The sequence below is a fragment of the Capricornis sumatraensis genome, chromosome 2 (assembly GCF_032405125.1).
Source record: "Capricornis sumatraensis isolate serow.1 chromosome 2, serow.2, whole genome shotgun sequence".
Lineage (NCBI taxonomy): Eukaryota > Metazoa > Chordata > Mammalia > Artiodactyla > Bovidae > Capricornis > Capricornis sumatraensis.
The window spans coordinates 26755526-26776342 of NC_091070.1; the positions used below are offsets into that span (position 1 = coordinate 26755526).

Below are 20817 nucleotides of genomic sequence, written 5' to 3' on the forward strand. Positions count from 1 at the left end.
TGGGTTTGTCCCCACCCACTTGAAGCATCTATTGTACTATCCCAAAGCAGAGAGGAGGCTGCAGGTCAATATTGATAGAATAAGGATTCCGATTGCAAGCACTGATGGCAGATACAAAAACTTTGGATAAGCCTGCAATTTCTCTCAAGAGAATGTTATAAGTTCCTATTTATATCAACCACTACTCAAATGAGATCATGGAGAAAATATGGTAGAACTCACAATATATTCTCACAACTTTCTGTTGAAGCATCTACCCTGTCTTTTACAGAACTCCTCACGGAAGTCTAAAGCTCTGATCCAACAAACAAGCTGCCCCACAAAAATGTTCTAATCAACATAACACAGTAACCTGGTAGTTGAGACCATCCCAGGCTTCTCTCAACTGCAACTGATCCTTATTCAGGTCATCTACATTCCTTTTTATTGTCAGGACATCCAAAAAGCGTTCTTTTTCTTTGTTGAATGACTCCAAAAAGGACAGCAGGCTCTACAATTAGAAGAGTAAAGACTGAAATGTTTAAATAGTTTATTAAATGTAATTTGCTATTTGAAGGTCCACAGCTGCAGATTATATTTAATTTTCTTACTTAGAAAAAATTAAAATTCCCTAAATCTAGGATCCTCTCAGCAATCCATTTTCTTTCTTCAGCGCACCCTCATGATCTGGACACCCTTATAGTGACATAAGTCACAGCATTTGCCTCTACTGGAGTAAGGCAGCAAGGCCACTCAGCTCTAGAGGACAAGTCATAATAATCCAGGAAAAATGTAAGTTTCTCCTCCCTAAATATGTGTTCACAACAAAATAAGAATGAGTGGTAATAAGAATTAAATGACAGCAGTCAAGTATAAACAGTTTTTGAAGTATCCATGATTTACTGAGCTTCAGTCAATTCTTCCCAAGTCATTTTATACGGACTTTAGAAAATACTTTGTCTTTGCCCTCAAAAAATTAATGAATAAATATTTCTTGGCTTGTATTTGTGTGAAATACTGGAGTTTGAGTCCTCAACTGCAAAAATACTATTCAAAAGATTACCCATCGATTTTGGCCATGTTTCTAATTAAATTTTGTCTTCAAACTCTCTTCAAATTCTTCCTAAAAATAACCTCACATAGTCTTTCATTTAGGAAGCTTGAATCTGTGGTACTTCAGTAAATCAAAGAGAGAGCAAGACACTTTCTGTGGACACTGAGCACCTTGTTGAAAAAATTCTAAGGCCAGAGCTCAGAGGCAAGAAGCACAAGAAGCCCACGCAGTTCAGACAGAAGGAAGATGAGATCCCTTCCTTTGGTGGTGGCTGCAGACCAAAAAGAAAGGGGGGCCAGCAAGTCACACAATCCACAGAAAGGCTGGACTGGATTCATCCAACTCCCTCCCTTAACCAACGTGGGGATAAAGACCTAGAGGTGCTCATGCTGGGTAGACCCATGGAAGTGTCCCTTTTAGGATGGGGACCAGGTGGGGAGCACAGTCTGTGTAGACTGGGTTCTGAGAAACAGACCTGTGGGCCTTCACGTTGGCTCCTGTTAAGTCTCCTTCAAGGTGGCACCGGGAATAACTGCTTACCCTGGAGAAGCATCAGGACGCCAAGAGAGCATCTAGCTTTAAAGCTAGACTTCATTCAAATCCCACCTTTACCTTATAATATCTATGTAACTTTAGATAAATCCCTTGGTCCTCCTAAGTCTTATCTTCATCTGTAAAACTGAAATAACAATACCATACTGTGCAAGATGTTATAACATGTAAAATGCTTGTCAGCAAGGTGCCTGATATGTAGCAAATGTTCAATATATGGTGATAATATCAGTTGTTATTACTCCCCAAAGGACATGCTGGCTGAAACTCTGCACAGTACTTCTGGGATGGCTCCATTTCTGATTTCCTAATCTTTTTTTCCTTCAAATTCTTTCTGAAAAGTGTATTTCTGCTCTAAACCAGGGATTGGAAAACATGTAGTGTAACAGGCAAGATGGCAAACATCTTGGGCTTTGTGTCTTGGGTCGTATGGTCTCTGCTGTTACTATTCAACAATGTGATGAGAATGAGGTCACAAACAATACTTCAATGGGCATGGCTCATATACAATATATATTATAATATAATATATTCAATAACAGTGTATTCGTAAAAACAGGTGGTGGGGTCAAGAGACCAGTTTGCCAATTTCCACACTGAAACCTTACTATTCAAAGTTCTCTAAGGATCAGTAGAATCAGCACCATCTGGGAGCCTGTGAGAAATGCAGGGTCTGAGGCCCCATCTCAGAACTACTGATTCAGAACCTGCACTTTAACAAGATTTTCCAGAGGCTCTGTCCCTAGAACTCAGCATTAAAACTTGGGAGTTAATTTGGTATTTAAATAAATTAGCTCTGAAACTTTTTTTTCTGAAAACATCCTACTCTTCCCCAAGAGTAAACCACAAAAAAACTGCTGTTTAAAGTCATACTTACTTCATACGTTTTACAGTAGGTCTCATTTTCTGAATCCGTTAGCATTTTCTGTACCTTCTTCTCTTGTAGAGCTAACCAGACCATAGCATCTTTCACCTTTCCCTGTAATTCACACACACCCATACACACACATTTAAAAGTCTATCCTAAATAGACTTTGTGTTTTTTTTTAACAACAAAATTAACAACTTCAAACATCAGTGATATAGTATAATCACTATACACCAGTGACTCACTGTGTCAAAGAAGGACTTTGCTTGCTCATGTGGCACCTTAAATTTTAAAATGGATTGAAACTAGAATCTGAACATAAAGCACTAAAAAAACAGGGCAATCAAGCTCTTAGCTTTTGGCTTATTCACTTCCATCATTCTTCAATTTTAGAGAATGTTATTCTAAATTATTTATTTATAACAGGCATTTCAGAATTCTGCTTTCCAATAAACCTAAACATGGGCAACTCAAGAAATGTTTACATCTACTAAATAAATGACATAAAACATCTTGAACAATTTAAAGATGCTACAAATAACACTATTAAAGGCTTTGGTTAAGCTATCCTATGGAAATGAGCAACATTTAGATTCTCATTTAGGTGGTAAGCTTGCACACATTTAGAAGCAAAGTTTACTGCTGGGGGATAAAGCAAAAGAAATTACATCTTACTTCTACTCTCTTTTAACATTCGTTTACTTTTTCCTTCCTACTAAGGAAGAGAGTTTCTGTATATTTTTGCATCTGATTTCATGGACAGTTGAATTTTTTAGTTTTTAATAAGAAAATTAATTAGAAAAAAGAAGCTCCTCAGCAGGTCAGAAATAAATGAAGCGCATTATAAGCCCAAGTCTCAGCTTGAGTCTCTCTTCCAGAGTCAGCAACAATCTGGCTTGGTGCCTCAAACATAACAGTTGGGAAAACATGGTCCTAAATTCGTCAAACAAAATGCAGTAATACGACTGTATGCTTACATGTCTGAGGAAGCAGTTTACATTTAAAAATAATATTGAAAAACATTTTACTAAATTCACAGCACTCATTTATCCATATAGAAGCAGGTTGTTTACTTTCAGCTCAGTGATTTTTATGAAATTTCCACCCACAATACTTGGTGTAACTAACTGAAAGTCAAAGGAAAAAACTGTAAAAATCTGATGGAAATTCGAGAGTGTCTCAACAAACAAGGATTAAGAGTGGAACACGATGATTCCATTTATACGAAGCTAAAAAACAGGTAAACTGGAAATATGCTAAAATTAGACTGTGATGATGGTGCGCAACTTTGTAAACATACTAAAACCACTGAACTGTACATTTTAAATGATTTAATTTTATGGTAATATGAACTGTATCTCAATAAAGCTGCTGAAAATTACAATAGATAAAAGTCTGATATCTTTAAAATATTTTTAAAGCCTGCTATAAGTTGTCCTATGTAGTACCTATCTGAATGTTGTCTTAGGTAATTCAACAAAGTTTAATAAATTATTGCTTTTAACTTTAAAAAAAATAAGCAAAACTAATCTACAGTGGAAGAAACTGGAGTGCTGGTTGCTTAGGGTAGAGGAGTACGGACAGAGAGGAACAGTGAAACATCTGGGTAACAGAAATGTTTTACGTCATGATTAAAGTATGACATATGGTATATGCATTTGTCAAAGCTCACTGATCTGTACACTTAAGGTCTGTGTGCAAATTATGCCTCTATGCTAAAAATTAAACCATTAGTAGGGTACAACAAAAATGAGCTTGGTTTGTACTTATAAAGACATACCTGGGCTTCATCTCCAGACCCAGGTGCCTTCTTTGAATACTGCAGAAACTGTGCCACATAGGTCATGATCGACTTTTCATCAGGATTAACAACATCCACATCTGCAAAATACACCATAGTATCAATCAGCTACAGGTGTGATTTACTGTAATACTCAAGAAGAGTATTGAAATGAACTTGAAATGAATCAAACCAGTCAACCAATCATGCAATCTCTGCACACTCACCCTTGCTCCAAGACTATGCAGTAGTTAAGAGTTTAGATCTAGAGTCAGATGGAGCTGGGTTGAATCCTGGCAGGAGTACATGCACAGCCTTGGTTTCCCAATAATAAAAAAGTCACTGTGCATGTTGTATGTATGAGGACATAAGTAGTCAGGGAGGGTGAAAAGGAAAAGGAAAGCCTTCCACTTTCTGGTGACACAATGCAGAAACTCCTCCAGGAGTGTAGAATATAGAGCAAACGGAATTCACTCCTGACACACTGGTCTCTGCACTTGTACAGTAAAGAATCTCAAAGAGTATATGTTGTATAGAAGATCTGTTCAAAACATCCATAAGATTTTATTCATTCATTCATGGAACAAATACATTTACTGAGAGCCTTCTATGGGCCAGTCTTTGTGTTGTACTGAAATTGTCCATGGTGAAATAAATTTGGAAAATGCTGATTTACACAAAATTTAAAATATTATAAATTAATTAAAGGGCAGAACATCTCCAGGCCTATAATAAAGTAAGTAATTCGCAAAATCAAAAGAAAAGATTGCAATATGTTACAGATAAAATGAACACATAATTTGGGGATGTCTTTAGCTATGTCCAGTGACAATATTGACAAGGAAATTTATGTTTATTAATTCTGTTAAGCTCAATTTAAAAAATATTTATAGAGCATCAACAAATGCAGGTCACAAGCATGATATGTAAGGCTCAGACTTTGCTCATAGGGACTGTCTCATCCCTCCATTCAGCAAGTAGATGCCAGACTCCTGAGTAGATGCTAGATGCCTTAAGACATTATTTGCCCCTCAAGGAGCTTGCAGTTAGGAGAAAAACAACAAATACAACAAATGCATTCTTTAGGAAACGTGTTTCCAAGTGAGTGCATTAAGTCAGCTGAGAGAAGAAGTGAAACTAATCTATATCCAAATAATAAAATTAAAGACAGTAAGCACATAAAAAGAATCAATAAAAAGGTAGGAGTGGGGTTTCAATAAAGAAAGGATTCCTATGAGTTATTTTATCTTTTATTGGAAAAAATATAAATATCAAGAGATACATAAAATAATTGTATCACCTTAACTGGATACTTTAAAATATTTTCATTGGATAAGAAGGAATGCAGAGTGAATAAAAGTATTAACAAGATTGTCTCAAAAGATAATTCCCTTATTCAAATAATGACTTTGGTATTTGGTCTGCATAAATAATCATGATGTACTTCACATTTTTGAGCTATTATTTAAACTATATAAAATGAATTATAGGAAATCATTTATACAGTGGAAATTTGTTTTGATTAAATTGTTTACTCCTCTAGTTGCATGGTTATTTTCACATACTAGAATAGAGAAAATAGTTAACACTAGTAATAAAGACTAAAAAACAGAAATAGGAAATAGAGCAAAGCATGGGGGGAAATGAAGAACTTTTTAAAAGATAATGAAAAGCCAATAAGGCAAGACAAAAGGTTAAAAAACAAAAAGAAGTAAGAAAAATAAAGAGGGAGGGAAACACAAGAAGATGCTGCTAAGCTGCTAAGTCACTTCAGTCGTGTCCGACTCTGTGCGACTCCATGAACAGCAGCCCACCAGGCTCCCCCGTCCCTGGGATTCTCCAGGCAAGAGCACTGGAGTGGGTTGCCATTTCCTTCTCCAATGCATGAAAGTGATGGGTGAAGGTCAAATAAGCAGGATTATTAACAAGCAACAAGAAATCAGACTAATAACAAACCTAACATTACAGAAATACGGAACCATTAGCCTAACTTAGGAATATCACCTAATTTAACTTCTACAAAAACAACTAAGTTTCAAAAAAGTAAGAATCAGTGGCAGTGAGTGTACGCAGCACCCAGACCTTGGTTTCCAATACCATTCTCCAATAAAAGGAACCAGGGCTCCTTGGAGGAATGACTGATCCCAGGACTACAGTAGGAAGTACAGAAGATGGGCCTGGAGCATCCTGTAGTGCCAGAGTAAGGAACTACCCATGAATGGAATTCTTTCTAATTAGGGCAATAAAATAAAGTGGCATTGAGTCTACAGTGACATAAATAGTTGGATAAGTAAATAAATGGAGAAGAATAGGCAAATCTCCCGTGCAGAATTCCAAATATTTATGTAGCCAACCTGCCCTCAAGGAGAGTGAGCATAGCTTTCCTGAATGTGGGCTGTGCCTGGTGATTTCCCTCCAGAGAGGAGAGTATGGGATGGGGGGAGACAAAGAGTAACTTCACAGTGGAGAAAACTCACAAATATTTCCTCAGACAGGAGATCAAGGTCAACATCAACAGTGCTGTCGAGCTGACAGTCTGAGAAGAAGCATAACACAAATTCCAGTAGAGAGGCATCCAGCGAAATACCTGAACAGTAATCCTCAAAGCTATCACGTTATCAAAAACAAAACAAAACGAAGGTCTGAGAAATCATCACAGTCAAGAGGAGCTCAAGGAGATATGATGACTAGATGTAACGTGTTCTGACAGGATCCTGAAGAGAAAAAGGGCATTGGGGGAAAACTAAGAAAAGGCGAATAGAGTGCTGCCTTTATTATCATATAACAATATTGACTCATTATTTGTAACTAGTGTTCTGTACTAAGATATTAACAATAGGGAAAACAGGGTGTCCAGTATACAGGAAGTTATTGTACTACCTTCCCAATTTTCCTGTATATCTAAAACTGTTCCTAAAAATAAAGTATATCAAAAAGTGAAAAAGAAATGAAGTCTTAATAAATGTTGCAGTATATATTATGGGTGAACCTTGGACGTTAAGCTAATTTAAAGAAGTCAGTCACAGAGCAGTTCTCCTGGGCTCCTTACTCCGCTGCTCCCCACCCAGGCAAACTTCCCCCAAAAAATTCCCTTGCTTTGTCAGCAAAATAAAATATAGAAAGCCAGTCACAAAAGGCCAGGTATTTGTATGATTCCATTCATGCGAAATTTCCAGAACTGGCAAATCTACAGGGACAGAAAGTAGATTAGTGGTTGCCTAGGGCCATGAGTTGGAGAAGGCGATGGCACCCCACTCCAGTACTCTTGCCTGGAAATTCCCATGGACGGAGGAGCCTGGTAGGCTGCAGTCCATGCAGTCACTGAGGGTCGGACACAACTGAGCGACTTCACTTTCACTTTTCACTTTTCACTTTCATGCATTGGAGAAGGAAATGGTAACCCACTCCAGTGTTCTTGCCTGGAGAATCCCAGGGACAGGGGAGCCTGGTGGGCTGCCGTCTATGGGGTCACACAGAGTCGGACACGACTGAAGTGACTTAGCAGCAGCAGCAGAGCTATGAGTGGGGGGAAGGCATGGTTGGCAGGGTTGGGAGGTTGCGGGAAATGGCGAGGGACTACTAAAGGGCTCCCTGGGTTTATTTAGGCGATGCTGAAAATGTTCTAAATTTGATTGGAATGATGGTTGCAAAATTTTGTGAATATACTAAAAACCATTCAGTTGTAGAGTCAAATGGGTACACCGTATGGTATGTGAATATATCCTAATAAGGCTATTTAAAACCAGAAAGATTAAGTGGGAAAGACATAGTCAACTCAGTCAGTGATGTGCTTATACCAGCTTGAGAGAGCTGATCGTTAAATTTTCAGCAGTTTCATAAGTCAGTTGTTTAACACAGCATTAAAAATTAAATTATATAAATGTACAATTACATAAATTATATTAAAATGGGTAATAAATACTCAAAACTCATTAGTACTCAACTATTTCTTTGCATTTTACTTATCCACACTCCTGGGGCTATGCTTATAGTATCTGTAAGACAGAAATAATATACAATGATATACTACTGTGTATCTTTCCCCAATGTGTTCAGTGACTTCACATTGGTGGCAAGCTTTATACCACAAAAAATCAGCAAATGAGGGCTTGATTTGCTGTTTCTGATAATTAGAGATACCAAGGGAACATTTCATGCAAAGATGGGCTCGATAAAGGACAAAAATAGTATGGACGTAACAGAAGCAGAAGATATTAAGAAGAGGTGGCAAGAATACACAGAAGAACTGTACGAAAAAGATTTTCACGACCCAGATAATCATGATGGTGTGATCACTAATCTAGAGCCAGACATCCTGGAATGTGAAGTCAAGTGGGCCTTAGAAAGCATCACTACGAACAAAGCTAGTGGAGGTGATGGAATTCCAGTTGAGCTGTTTCAAATTCTGAAAGATGATGCTGTGAAAGTGCTGCACTCAATATGCCAGCAAATTTGGAAAACTCAGCAGTGGCCACAGGACTGAAAAGGTCAGTTTTCATTCCAATCCCAAAGAAAGGCAATGCCAAAGAATGCTCAAACTACCGCACAATTGCACTCATCTCACATGCTAGTAAAGTAATGCTCAAAATTCTCCAAGCCAGGCTTCAGCAATACGTGAACCGTGAACTCCCTGATGTTCAAGCTGGTTTTACAAAAGGCAGAGGAACCAGAGATCAAATTGCCAACATCCGCTGGATCATCCAAAAAGCAAGAGAGTTCCAGAAAAACATCTATTTCTGCTTTATTGACTATGCCAAAGCCTTTGACTGTGTGGATCACAATCAACTGTGGAAAATTCTGAAAGAGATGGGAATACCAGACCACCTAACCTGCCTCTTGAGAAATCTGTATGCAGGTCAGGAAGCAACAGTTAGAACTGGATATGGAACAACAGACTGGTTCCAAATAGAAAAAGGAGTACGTCAAGGCTGTATATTGTCACCCTGCTTATTTAACTTCTATGCAGAGTACGTCATGAGAAACGCTGGGCTGGAAGAAACACAAGCTAGAATCAAGATTGCTGGGAGAAATATCAATAACCTCAGATATGCAGATGACACCATCCTTATGGCAGAAAGTGAAGAGGCACTAAAAAGCCTCTTGATGAAAGTGAAAGTGGAGAGCGAAAAAGTTGGCTTAAAGCTCAACATTCAGAAAACGAAGATCATGGCATCTGGTCCCATCACTTCATGGGAAATAGATGAGGAAACAGTGGAAACAGTGTCAGACTTTATTTTTAGGGGCTCCAAAATCACTGCAGATGGTGACTGCAGCCATGAAATTAAAAGATGCTTACTGCTTGGAAGGAAAGTTATGACCAATCTAGATAGCATATTCAAAGGCAGAGACATTACTTTGCCGACTAAGGTCCGTCTAGTCAAGGCTATGGTTTTTCCAGTGGTCATGTATGGATGTGAGAGTTGGACTGTGAAGAAGGCAGAGCGTTGAAGAATTGATGCTTTGGAACTGTGGTGTTGGAGAAGACTCTTGAGAGTCCCTTGGACTACAAGGAGATCCAACCAGTCCATTCTGAAGGAGATCAGCCCTGGGATTTCTTTGGAAGGAATGATGCTAAGGCTGAAACTCCAGTACCTTGGCCACCTCATGCGAAGAGTTGACTCACTGGAAAAGACTCTGATGATGGGAGAGATTGGGGCAGAAGCAGAAGGGGACAACAGAGGATGAGATGGCTGGATGGCATCACTGACTTGATGGTCTGAGTCTGAGTGAACTCCGGGAGTTGGTGATGGACAGGGAAGCCTGGCGTGCTGCGATTCATGGGGTGGCAAAGAGTCGGACACGACTGAGCAACTGAACTGAACTGAACTGAACTGAGTGCTAAGAGGGCTACCCTGGTGACTTAGATGGTAAAGAACCTGCCTGCAATGAGAAAGACTCAGGTTCAATCCCTAGGTTGAGAAGATCCCCTGGAAAAGGGAATGGCTACCCACTCCAGTATTATTCTTGCCTGGAGAATTCCATGGACAGTGGAGCCTGGTAGGCTACAGTCCATGGAATCACAAAGAGTTAGACACGACTGAGAGACTAACACTTTCTGAGTGCTAAGAAAGAGATGGAGAAATTGTTAATAATGCAGGTTAATCTTAAAAGTATGTCTTGTCTATAGCTGTCAAACTGTGACTATAATAAAACTCAAATTCTTCCAGTATTCTTTCAGCAAAAATTTATTCACATTACTGAAGAACAAGTGAAGTTCTGACATGCCTCTTTGCTGTTCCACTTACTCATTAATGCAAAGGAAGTTATCCGCCCACACTGATGTCAGAACTATACCCGTTCAGCAACTGCAACCAGAGGTTGGCTACAGATGAATGTAAGAGTTTGGCAAAAATCAACAAAGGCATCTGGGGGCTATATGGAAGTACTAATAAAGTGCATCACATATTTTTATTTGTAAACTGTGCTGCACATCCTTTAAACATACACAGACACAGACACAGACACAGACACACACACAGACACACACACACACACACACACAGACACACACACACACACACCTGTTTCAGAAAGCCTAATATTAAACACTGACCTACACCCTGCTGTTGAGCTGAGACTAGAATTTGTACCTCTTGACCTGTTAGTTCATTGCAACTTTCACCACATGCCATTTTTATGACCTTACTGGTGCTTTGTTTGTTTTAATAAATAAATAAATAAGCTTTGGATACATTATGAAGGGGTTTCCCAGGTGGTGCTGGTGGGAAACAACCCTCCTGCCAATGTAGGAGACATAAGGTTTGATCCCTAGGTCAGGAAGATCCCCTGGAGGAGGGCATGGCAATCCAGTCCAGTATTCTTGCCTGGAGAATCCCATGGACAGAGGAGCCTGGCGGGCTACGTCCATAGGGCCACAAACAGTCAGACACAACTGAGGCAACTTAGCATGCACATTAGGAAACCATGCAATCCAGAGTACGGTGCTTTTCCAGAACTGAATTTTTTAAATCTTACCTTCATGAAGTTAAATATAACCTGATAATTATCTCTTTGAATATAGCCAGTATTTAGGATTTTGCTACTGTTGTTAACAATCCAACAAAACTGAGCACAGTCAATGGCAAAGCTGGGCCAGCCACAGAGGAAGAAACAGAGAAAGCAGCTTCTGTCCTCACAGAGGTCCAGCTTTAATTAGGGAGAGGGAATAGGAAAAGGGAGGTACACAGACAATAGGCAACTCAAGTGAATAGTGTCAGTCACTCAGCCATCTCTGACTCTTTGTGATTCCAAGGACTATAGCCCACCAGGCTCCACTGTCCATGGAATTCTCCAGGCAAGAATACTGGAGTGTGTCACCATGCCCTTCTCCAGGGGATCTTCCCAACCCAGGGATTGAACCCTGGTTTCTCGCATTGAAGGCAGACTCTTTACCATTTGAGCTACCTAGACAACTCAAAGTAATATCTTACTTGAGAAATTTTAGAAAAGAATTATCAAATCAAGGAGGACACAATACAGAAAACAACAGAAGAAAATTAAGAGAAAGACTCGTATTATTCTGCAAAACAGCATCATTTGCTTTCAGCTATGACATCATCCCTGCAAGTACTAAGTTTAAGTAATTGGTAGAAATTCTTAATTTCATGAAATTTAATAAAGAGTTTAAAGTTAAACCCTCCAGGACTTAAATATCATGCTATTATGTTTGCTCATATGTGGATACTATTTTCAAATCCTCTTCACACTGGACATTGTTTCAAAAAGAAAGAAGCTTCTTTACCTTCTGGTTCCAGCATTTTGGGGATTTTTAATTCTCGTTCTGCAATTCTGAAGGCCTCTTTCAGATTGTCTCTGTTGGATCTATGCTTCACACTCTTCATGTCAATCAGGTCTGGTCGCAAGGCATGAATGACAGCCAGAAAAGCCATCCCATTTCTCCAGCTTGACTTAAAATCTGTCACCTTGACAGATTCATACCTACCACAAAAGAATAAAAACATTAAAAAGACTATTTAAAAGCCTATATCAAAGTACCTCCACTCTATTCATCAGGACTTAAATTTCAGCAAATCAAATTATGTCAGTCAACCTAGAAAAGTATTTTATTTTAATCATAAGGTCAAATTAAAGTGAAATGCCAAGTTTGATGAGGCTCACGATATTACAAAATATTGGTTCTCAAAGTGTGGCCCCTGGCCCAGCAGTAATGGCATCACTTGGACTGCAGGTAGAAATTCTCAGGCCCAACCCCAGGTCTACCTGAATCATACTCTGGAAGTGGGCCTGAAATCTGTCTTTAAAAGTCCTTCACATGACAGTGATACTCAAATTTAATGCTCTTCATTCAACAATCTGTTGGCTTGACTAAGTTTGGATCTCTACGAACCATTAAGTTCTTTTTACTGGAAGAAATAATTTTATTTCTCATTGGAAAAAATTAAACAATATTTTGTGCCAAGTCAATGGTCAATAGTTCACTGGATAGACGACTGCCTTTGTCACTCCTCTGCTTAGAACCGATTATGAATGAATGGATAAACAAAATGTAGCACGTTCGTACAATGAAATATTTAGCCCAAAAAGTAACGAAATTCTGACACATGCTATAACATGGATGAAACTTAGGGATATGATGCTGAATGAAATAAGCCAGTCACAGAAGGAAAACTGCTACATGATTCCTCTCATATAAGGAACCTTGCAGAATGAAATTCTTTGATGAAATTAGACCTCTGGTGGCCAGAGGCTGAAGGGAAGGTGGAGTTGGGAGGTGTTAAACAGTTACAGAGCTTTAGTTTCATAAGATGAAAAAAGTTCTGCAGACAGTTAGCAGTGATGGTTACACAACTGTGAATGTCCTTAATGTCACTGAACTGTACCCTTAAAAATTGTTAAAGTGATAAATTTTGCTATGTATATTTTATCACAATAAAAAAATTTGAAAAAACATCATAGTTTGTAGTATATTTAGAATAACGTCACTCACTCTGGCCCACAGGGCCTTACAAGCTTTGGCTCCTCCTGACCTCTCCCACCTTTCTATCTCGCCTTTCTTACAATGCTGCAGTGTGGCTGGACCACACTGCTTCCATTTTGTCAGCTCCAGCTTAGGCCTGCTAGTCCCATCCCCTCTTCTCTCTGCATGACCGGGCTTGGCCTGCTCACGAGGAATGTGCCCAAGCCAGATAAGTTCCCCATCAACTTTTTCTCTTGCCTTCATCTGATATGAAAACTGGAAGAATGCCTTTTGCTGACACAGATGGTTAATGGTCAAGACTCCCAGGGAGAGGAAAAAAACCCTGGCTCCTGTTGGGGCAGACATACATCTCCCTTCGTAACTGATTCTGTTTTTTAGCTCTGGCCCCTTTAAATCCCCCTGTACCCCTTGTGGGGGCACGGAGTGCCTCTGGATCCCTGTCTGCCTGATCCTGCCTGTGAGTGACCCACAATAATCTTCATAATTGCACTTTATGGAGTTGCCCACATCGTTTCTCAGTCTTAAAAGCTCCTTTTCAGTTCAGAGGATATTTTTCAGTATCTCCACCTTCTGACACACAGCAACACCAGCCTCATTCCTGTTTCTTGATAGCCCTTTTAATCCTTCTGCCTGGACACTCTTTCTCCCCAGTCTTCATATACTTAAAGCCATCTCTTCATGTCTCAGCTCAAAGGTCTCCTCAGAAAGGCACTCCATGATCACCTCAGATAAAGGAAATCTTCTTCCTGTCCCTGACATTTTCAACCATAAGTCCTTCCTAACTTTATTGCCAACTATACCGTGAACATATATAAGGCTAAAATTAAAAGAATACACAGTCAACTAAAACAGTCTTGACTTTTAAAGAACTCCTAGCATGGTGAAACTTTTAAAAATCTAAATTCACCTTCCAGATGCATAAGGGAATTGTGCCTAAAGAAAAGGATATTTGAAGACTACTTTATCTGTATACCATATGGGCCACCTATACATGGGCATGGGAGTGAGGTAAGCTACTCAGGTGACACCACCTTCTGGTCTTTAAAACCAAGAGTGGCTGAGCTTGCAGACATCTTCATGTGAAAAATTCAATGTGAGAGGAAGGAGAGAGTGAGCATTTTCTTCTTATGAGAGGGAAGTTTTCAGGTAGCTGTTACACCAGATTTTCAGACCTGGAGGTCAGTAAAGTTATGTTGGTTGTACAGCTGCCCTGTGTGTCTCCCCTGGTCACAGCAAGCTACTTACGAGGCACACTGCTCCTGAGCCCACTGGAGAAGAGCCTTCTTTGCAGACATCCGCCATCTTTCTTGGACTTTGGAGCATTTCTTAGCTGGAGGACTTGAGGTAGGAGAGGAGTTAACTGCACTCACACTGTCCAGGGAAGGCTGACTGTAATTGTCAGGAAGAGTCCGGGCAAGCTCTTCAATCTAAGGAAGACATAATAATTGTTAATGTGTACGGAATCATAAGTTAGCAGCATTGAGATAAAACCTTCAGCCAAAACAAGATCTTAAAAGTATCATTTAATGGTAACATTTTACTTGTGGTAAAATGAGCACTGCACAAGTCTCTGAACAATGCCATTTGGCATCTGGAGCTACACTTTGGTGTTTTTTCAGTGGACTACTGAAGGCAGGCATCTATTCACCCCCCTACCATGCTTACAAAGCACTTTACTGGTGTTCAACGTATGTCAATCAAAACTCAACTGAGCTTAATTGAGCTAGTCAAGAAAATTTCTGGAGAGATTGGGTCAATTAAAATGCATCCTTGATTATAAACCATTAAAAAACAAATATACATAGAAGAAAAAATAGTCAAACACATGGAGATGTTAAGTTTCAAGAAAGAAAAAAATCTCTGTTACGTATATGAAAAATAACCTCATTGATCATTTCAGAAATCTAATTGTATACAGCAGGAGGATAGTGTTTTTACTCGTAATGCAGGCAAAAGTTTTTAAAAGATAACAGTCAGTGATGAATATTCATATATTGCTGGAAACACATAAATTGATTCCGATTTCTTGGATGGGCAATATGATAATACCTACAGGAAATGTTAAAAGACAAATCCTGAAACAGATGTGTTATTGAAAGATGTACACTTTTTTTCAATGATTGCAGATTTCCCAAATAACCATTAATAGTAGGTGTGACCAACACAATGAACAAACCTGATCTGGTTTGCAAACCGCCTTGCACCAAAATGGCACCCAGTGCATGTATATTTATATAAATATATTTATATAAATATATTTATGTAAATATAGACTATTTACCAAAATTGACATGCTGAGCCATAAAGCAAGCCACAGAAATTTTGAAGGACTGAAATAATTCAGATTATATTTTCTGACCATACTGAAATTAAACTAGAAATTAGTGAAGATATAAAAAATAAATTTCAAATATTTGGAAATTAAGTCATAGATTGTTATAGAACCCATCAGTCAAATGAGAAATCATAATGAAAATTTTAAAATCTTTTGAACAGAACACAAATGAAAATATTATATTCTTGGATTAAAAGATGCATTATGTAAGAGATGTCAACTTTTTCCAAATGATTTTATACTTTAATCAATCCTCATTAAAATTCCAGTAGGTTGTGTGCGTAAATTAACAATGAGCTTACCCAATGGTATATCTCAATTACATCTCAGTTTAAAAAATTGTATGGAAATACAAAGAGCAAAGAAGCCAAGGTAATCTTGATAAACATGTAGGAGAGCACACTATCAGATATCAAGACTGACTGTACAGCTACAGAAATTAATCTAGGATAGACCTGGTGCAAGGATAAACAATGGGACAGAACAGTCTGAAAATGGAGCCATACCTACATGACTACTTGATTTATGAAGGTGCTACTATAGCGTAGTAGGAAAATGATGGTCTCTTCAATTAATGTTGGACACGTGGACACGTGAAGCGGGAGAAAGGGGAGGATTGGATGAACTAGGAGAGTAGCACTGACAATATATACACCACCATGTGTAAAACAGATAGTGCGGAAAGCTGCTGTATAGCACAGAGAGCCCAGCTCAGTGCTCTGTGATGACCTAGAGGGCTGGGAGGGAGGGAGGCTCAAGAAGGAGGGGCATATGTATACTTATGACTGATTCATGATGTACAGCAGAAATGAACACATTGTAAAGCAATTTTCCTCCAATTGAAAAAAAAGAGCATAGCACAGAAAGTGCAGACACTTGCTCTCACAGCAAACAGAAGACAAAAAGTGTTCTGGAAATGAGAAAGTTATTTTGCACACAATTGCTTAAAAGTTGCCTAGTACCAAGACCCTATGTAAAGGGACGTTTTTTTCTTCCTTATATATCCTAATTATTGGGAAAATGTGATATTTGTTCATTCTCCTGCAAAAAGTATCAGTTTCTGTAAGTTAAGATTTTTAATGCTTATCAATGTCCTTGGTAATCCCTAACTCAGTCAAGTTCTCAGTAAAGCAAGGAAAAAAAAAAAAATTAGTGTTGGGTCAACTGGATAGCCATATGGAAAAAGTAAATCTTGATTGCTTTAACATAACATATTCACACAAATCAATTTATTCTTCTTTTTAACTCTGTATTGAAGTATATTTGATTTACAATGTTGTATTAGTTTCAGGTGTACAGACAAACCAATTCATTCTTGAAAGACTGCAGATCTAAATGTGACATGTGAAATAATTAAGCTTTTAGACATGTGCTGTCCAATATGATAGCCACTAGCCACATGTGACCATTTAATTTTTTTAAATTTTTTTAAATTTTTTATTTTTACTTTATTTTACTTTACAATACTGTATTGGTTTAAAAATTTTTTTAATTTAATTCCTCAGACATATTAGCAACACTGTAAGAGTTCAATAGCCATAGGTTGCTAGTAACTATTGTTCTGTACAGTACAAGTATAGAACATTCCCATTATTGCAGAAAGTTCTACTAGAAAGAACTGTTCTAGAAAGTAAGAGAATATCTCCATGGTACTGGCAATGGGAAAGAATTCTTTAAAAGACACAAAAAGTACTAGCTACCAGAAAAAAAAAGAAGCTGATAAATTTGAACTACATTAAAATTATGAATGTCTGTTAATTAAAGGATTGAAAAGGCAAGTCACAGAGTCAGAGAAGATATTTGCAACTTATGTATATAACCAACAAAGGACTTGGATCCAGAATATATTTAAAACTTCTATAAATCATTACACATAGCAGAATAGCTAAAATAAATGTGTGTGTGTGTGTGTGTGTTTTAATGTCAAGTATTAGTGAGAATGGTTTCAAATAGGAAAGGAGTATGTCAAGGCTGTATATTGTCACCCTGCTTATTTAACTTCTATGCAGAGTACATCATGAGAAATGCTGGGCTGGAAGAAACACAAGCTGGAATCAAGATTGCCAGGAGAAATATCACTCACCTCAGATATGCAGATGACACCACCCTTATGGCGGAAAGTGAAGAGGAACTAAAAAGTGTCTTGATGAAAGTGAAAGAGGAGAGTGAAAAAGTTGGCTTAAAGCTCAACATTCAGAAAATGAAGATCATGGCATCTGGTCCTATCACTTCATGGGAAATAGATGGGGAAACAGTGGAAACAGTGTCAGACTTTATTTTGGGGGGCTCCAAAATCACTGCAGATGGTGATTGCGGCCATGAAATTAAAAGACGCTTACTCCTTGGAAGGAAAGTTATGACCAACCTAGATAGCATATTCAAAAGCAGAGACACTACTTTGCCAACAAAGGTCCATCTAGTCAAAGCTATGGTTTTTCCAGTGGTCATGTATGGATGTGAGAGTTGGTCTGTGAAGAAAGCTGAGCGCCGAAGAATTGATGCTTTGGAACTGTGGTGTTGGAGAAGACTCTTGACAGTCCCTTGGACTGCAAGGAGATCCAACCAGTCCATCCTAAAGGAGATTAGTTCTGGGTGTTCACTGGAAGGACTGATGCTAAAGCTAAACTCCAACACTTTGGCTACCTCATGCGAAGAGTTGACTTATTGGAAAAGACCCTGATGCTGGGAGGGATTGGGTGCAGGGGAAGGGGACAACAGAGGATGAGATGGCTGGATGGAATCATCATCTTGATGGACATGAGTTTGGGTGAACTCGGGGAGTTGGTGATGGACAGGGAGGCCTAGTATGCTGCGATTCATGGGGTCGCAAAGAGTTGGACACGACTGAGCGACTGAACTAAACTGATTAGTGAGAATTAGCTCAAAGAATTATCAAACTCTGATAACAGCGCAAATCAGAAAAAGTTCGAAAAACTGTTGGGCAGTGATCTGCTAAAGCTAGAGATCATATGCCCTACACCCTAGCAGTTACAGTCCTAGATAAATATGCAACAGAAATGAGGCCACCAAAGGCACCAAATGGCATATACAAGAACATTCTTAGCAGCTTTATTTGTAACAACTTAAAACTAGCAACAAAAGAAATGTTCATCAACAGCAGAATGGTAAACAAGTTCTAGTATATTCATGCACTGGTATATTCATACACAGCAATGAAAAGGAAAGATCCTAAGAGGATGAATCTGACAGACATGATGTTAAGTAAAATGAATCAGATACAGAAGAGTATTACACAGTGTATGCAAAAGAATTCAGTTATAATTCCCTTTATATTGTGTTTAAAATGGTAAACTAACCAATGATAAAGATCAAAGTAGTGGTTATCTATAGGGAAGGAGAACAGAGACTGGGAGAAAGACCTAGGGCTCTGACATGCTGGCCATGTTCTATCTTTTTGTCTTCAGTTACATGGTGGTTACATGGATGTGTTTAATTTATGAAAATTCATCAAACTCTACACTTAAGATTTGTGCCTTTTCCTCTATGTGTGTTATACTCTTACCAAAAGTTCATTTACAATATTAAAACAAAATTTTAAAAAGCTTTTATTTTGCAAACTTTATGGACCAAGAATGCTGTTTCAAGGAATTTGGCCCATGGGAATGATTAAGATTATATGCAAGTTTTATCTTAAGGATAAATTTTTTGGAATTGCTTACAGTCACAAAAAACTGAGCATTTTGAGAGTCCATTAATGAATATGCTTTAATATAGAACACCATGCTTCCATTATAATATATATAAACCCAGAAAGATGATAATTAGGATAACTTGAAAACAATATGGAGAGCACAATCCTATTTTGTTTAAGACAGACATGCACAAATATATATATTAATTCCTGCTATATTATGTCATGAGGATTGTACATCAAATTAACTGAAGTGGTTATCTGTGAGTGGTGAAATTCTAGATGACTTTCTTTTTATTATCTATGTTGACATCTTAATTTATATTTCAAATACCTTAAAAAGTATGGAAAATATTTAATATGCCTATGAATTATCAAATTTTAACATTTACCACATTTAGTTCATAATTTTTAAAGAAACAAAACACAGTTTGAGCCTCTGTCTTTGTGCATTCAATTCCATTTCCTTCCCTTCCCAGAGGAAAAAAACTCCAAATCCTAAATTTAGTTTTCATCTTCTTCATGTATATTATTCTACTATAACTACAAATATAGGTAACCAGAAATGATACAGTTTGATACTTTGCAAATGATACAAAGTCTATTTTGTACCAACTATAGGTATACAGAAATGATACAAAGTCTCATTTTGTTTGAAATTTTATATAAATTAGTTATGTTACCTTCTATTTTTCCTAAAATAAGCACTTGCTTTCCATATAATTTTTAGTTATTTTTAAAGTAATTATGGAGATAACCTACATGTAAACTTTTCAAGTAGCTCCACAAAACATGCACTAATTCAAAATTCCAGGCCTGAAAGTATGTATTTATCAATCATAAGTGTCATAAAGTCAGGACTATAATCATGCTATTTGCTATTATTTTCTTAGTGTCCTAGCACAAAAGCAAGCACATAGCAGGTGCTCAAAAATACTCATGGAATGAAAGAAAAGTTATGAGTCAGTCTTGGGACAGAACTAGATATTGCAGGACTATTAGACAAAGGACCTCAAAAATAGGGAGATTTTTACCAAGTTTAGTGGGTTAGTTTCCCAGAATTTACTCCAAAAGCTTCCTATTCTCTCTTCTGCCAGAGTAAACAATAATAAACAAAAATTTACCATGGCAAGTCCTATTCAGGCTGGAGCTGATACATATATGCTATTTCAGTATATCATGATAATTTAGTATTCAATTTTCAGCTGAAGAGTAACATAAGTGACAAAAGGTCAGCTATATAGCTTTCACCTGAAAAGACTTCCAATGGGTCTCGTTTCTAAAGAAGCTCTAGCGTCAAGTCACACTTTTGCACTACACTTATTTATTTTATACTGTGGTAATTAGAAGAGGAATACTTTTCATTATCAAACTACTCACATGAAAGTGCAGTATAATTGTCCAAATGAGGCCAAGAATAATAGATGGGTTTCCATCTATGATATCAGTAACATGAATATTTATTAGCTTGATCTGGAAAAGAAAAATGCAGGTTAGAAAAGAGAAAATATTTCACAGCATTAATCTCCCCAACTCATTTTCATGTGAATTTCATACTCACTGATTGGTTTTTTAGGAATGTCAGAGCATTTTCTATATTGATTCTACACTGGAATGTATTAGATCCTTTATCTCGAGGCTATGAGATTCAAGCAAAAT

General features: G+C 37.8%; 1 protein-coding gene across 1 annotated transcript in view; it reads right to left on the minus strand.

Annotated features, from left to right (window-relative positions):
* SYNE2 (spectrin repeat containing nuclear envelope protein 2) overlaps positions 1 to 20817 on the minus strand; it is a 271450-nt gene that overhangs the window by 223713 nt on the left and 26920 nt on the right. The window contains exons 4-10 of the mRNA XM_068963775.1: positions 20720 to 20797; positions 20539 to 20631; positions 14417 to 14598; positions 11975 to 12171; positions 4234 to 4334; positions 2463 to 2564; positions 353 to 490 (exon numbers count right to left, since the gene is read on the minus strand). Coding sequence (XP_068819876.1) covers positions 353 to 490; positions 2463 to 2564; positions 4234 to 4334; positions 11975 to 12171; positions 14417 to 14598; positions 20539 to 20631; positions 20720 to 20797 — 891 coding nt within the window. The remainder of the gene's footprint in view (positions 1 to 352; positions 491 to 2462; positions 2565 to 4233; positions 4335 to 11974; positions 12172 to 14416; positions 14599 to 20538; positions 20632 to 20719; positions 20798 to 20817) is intronic.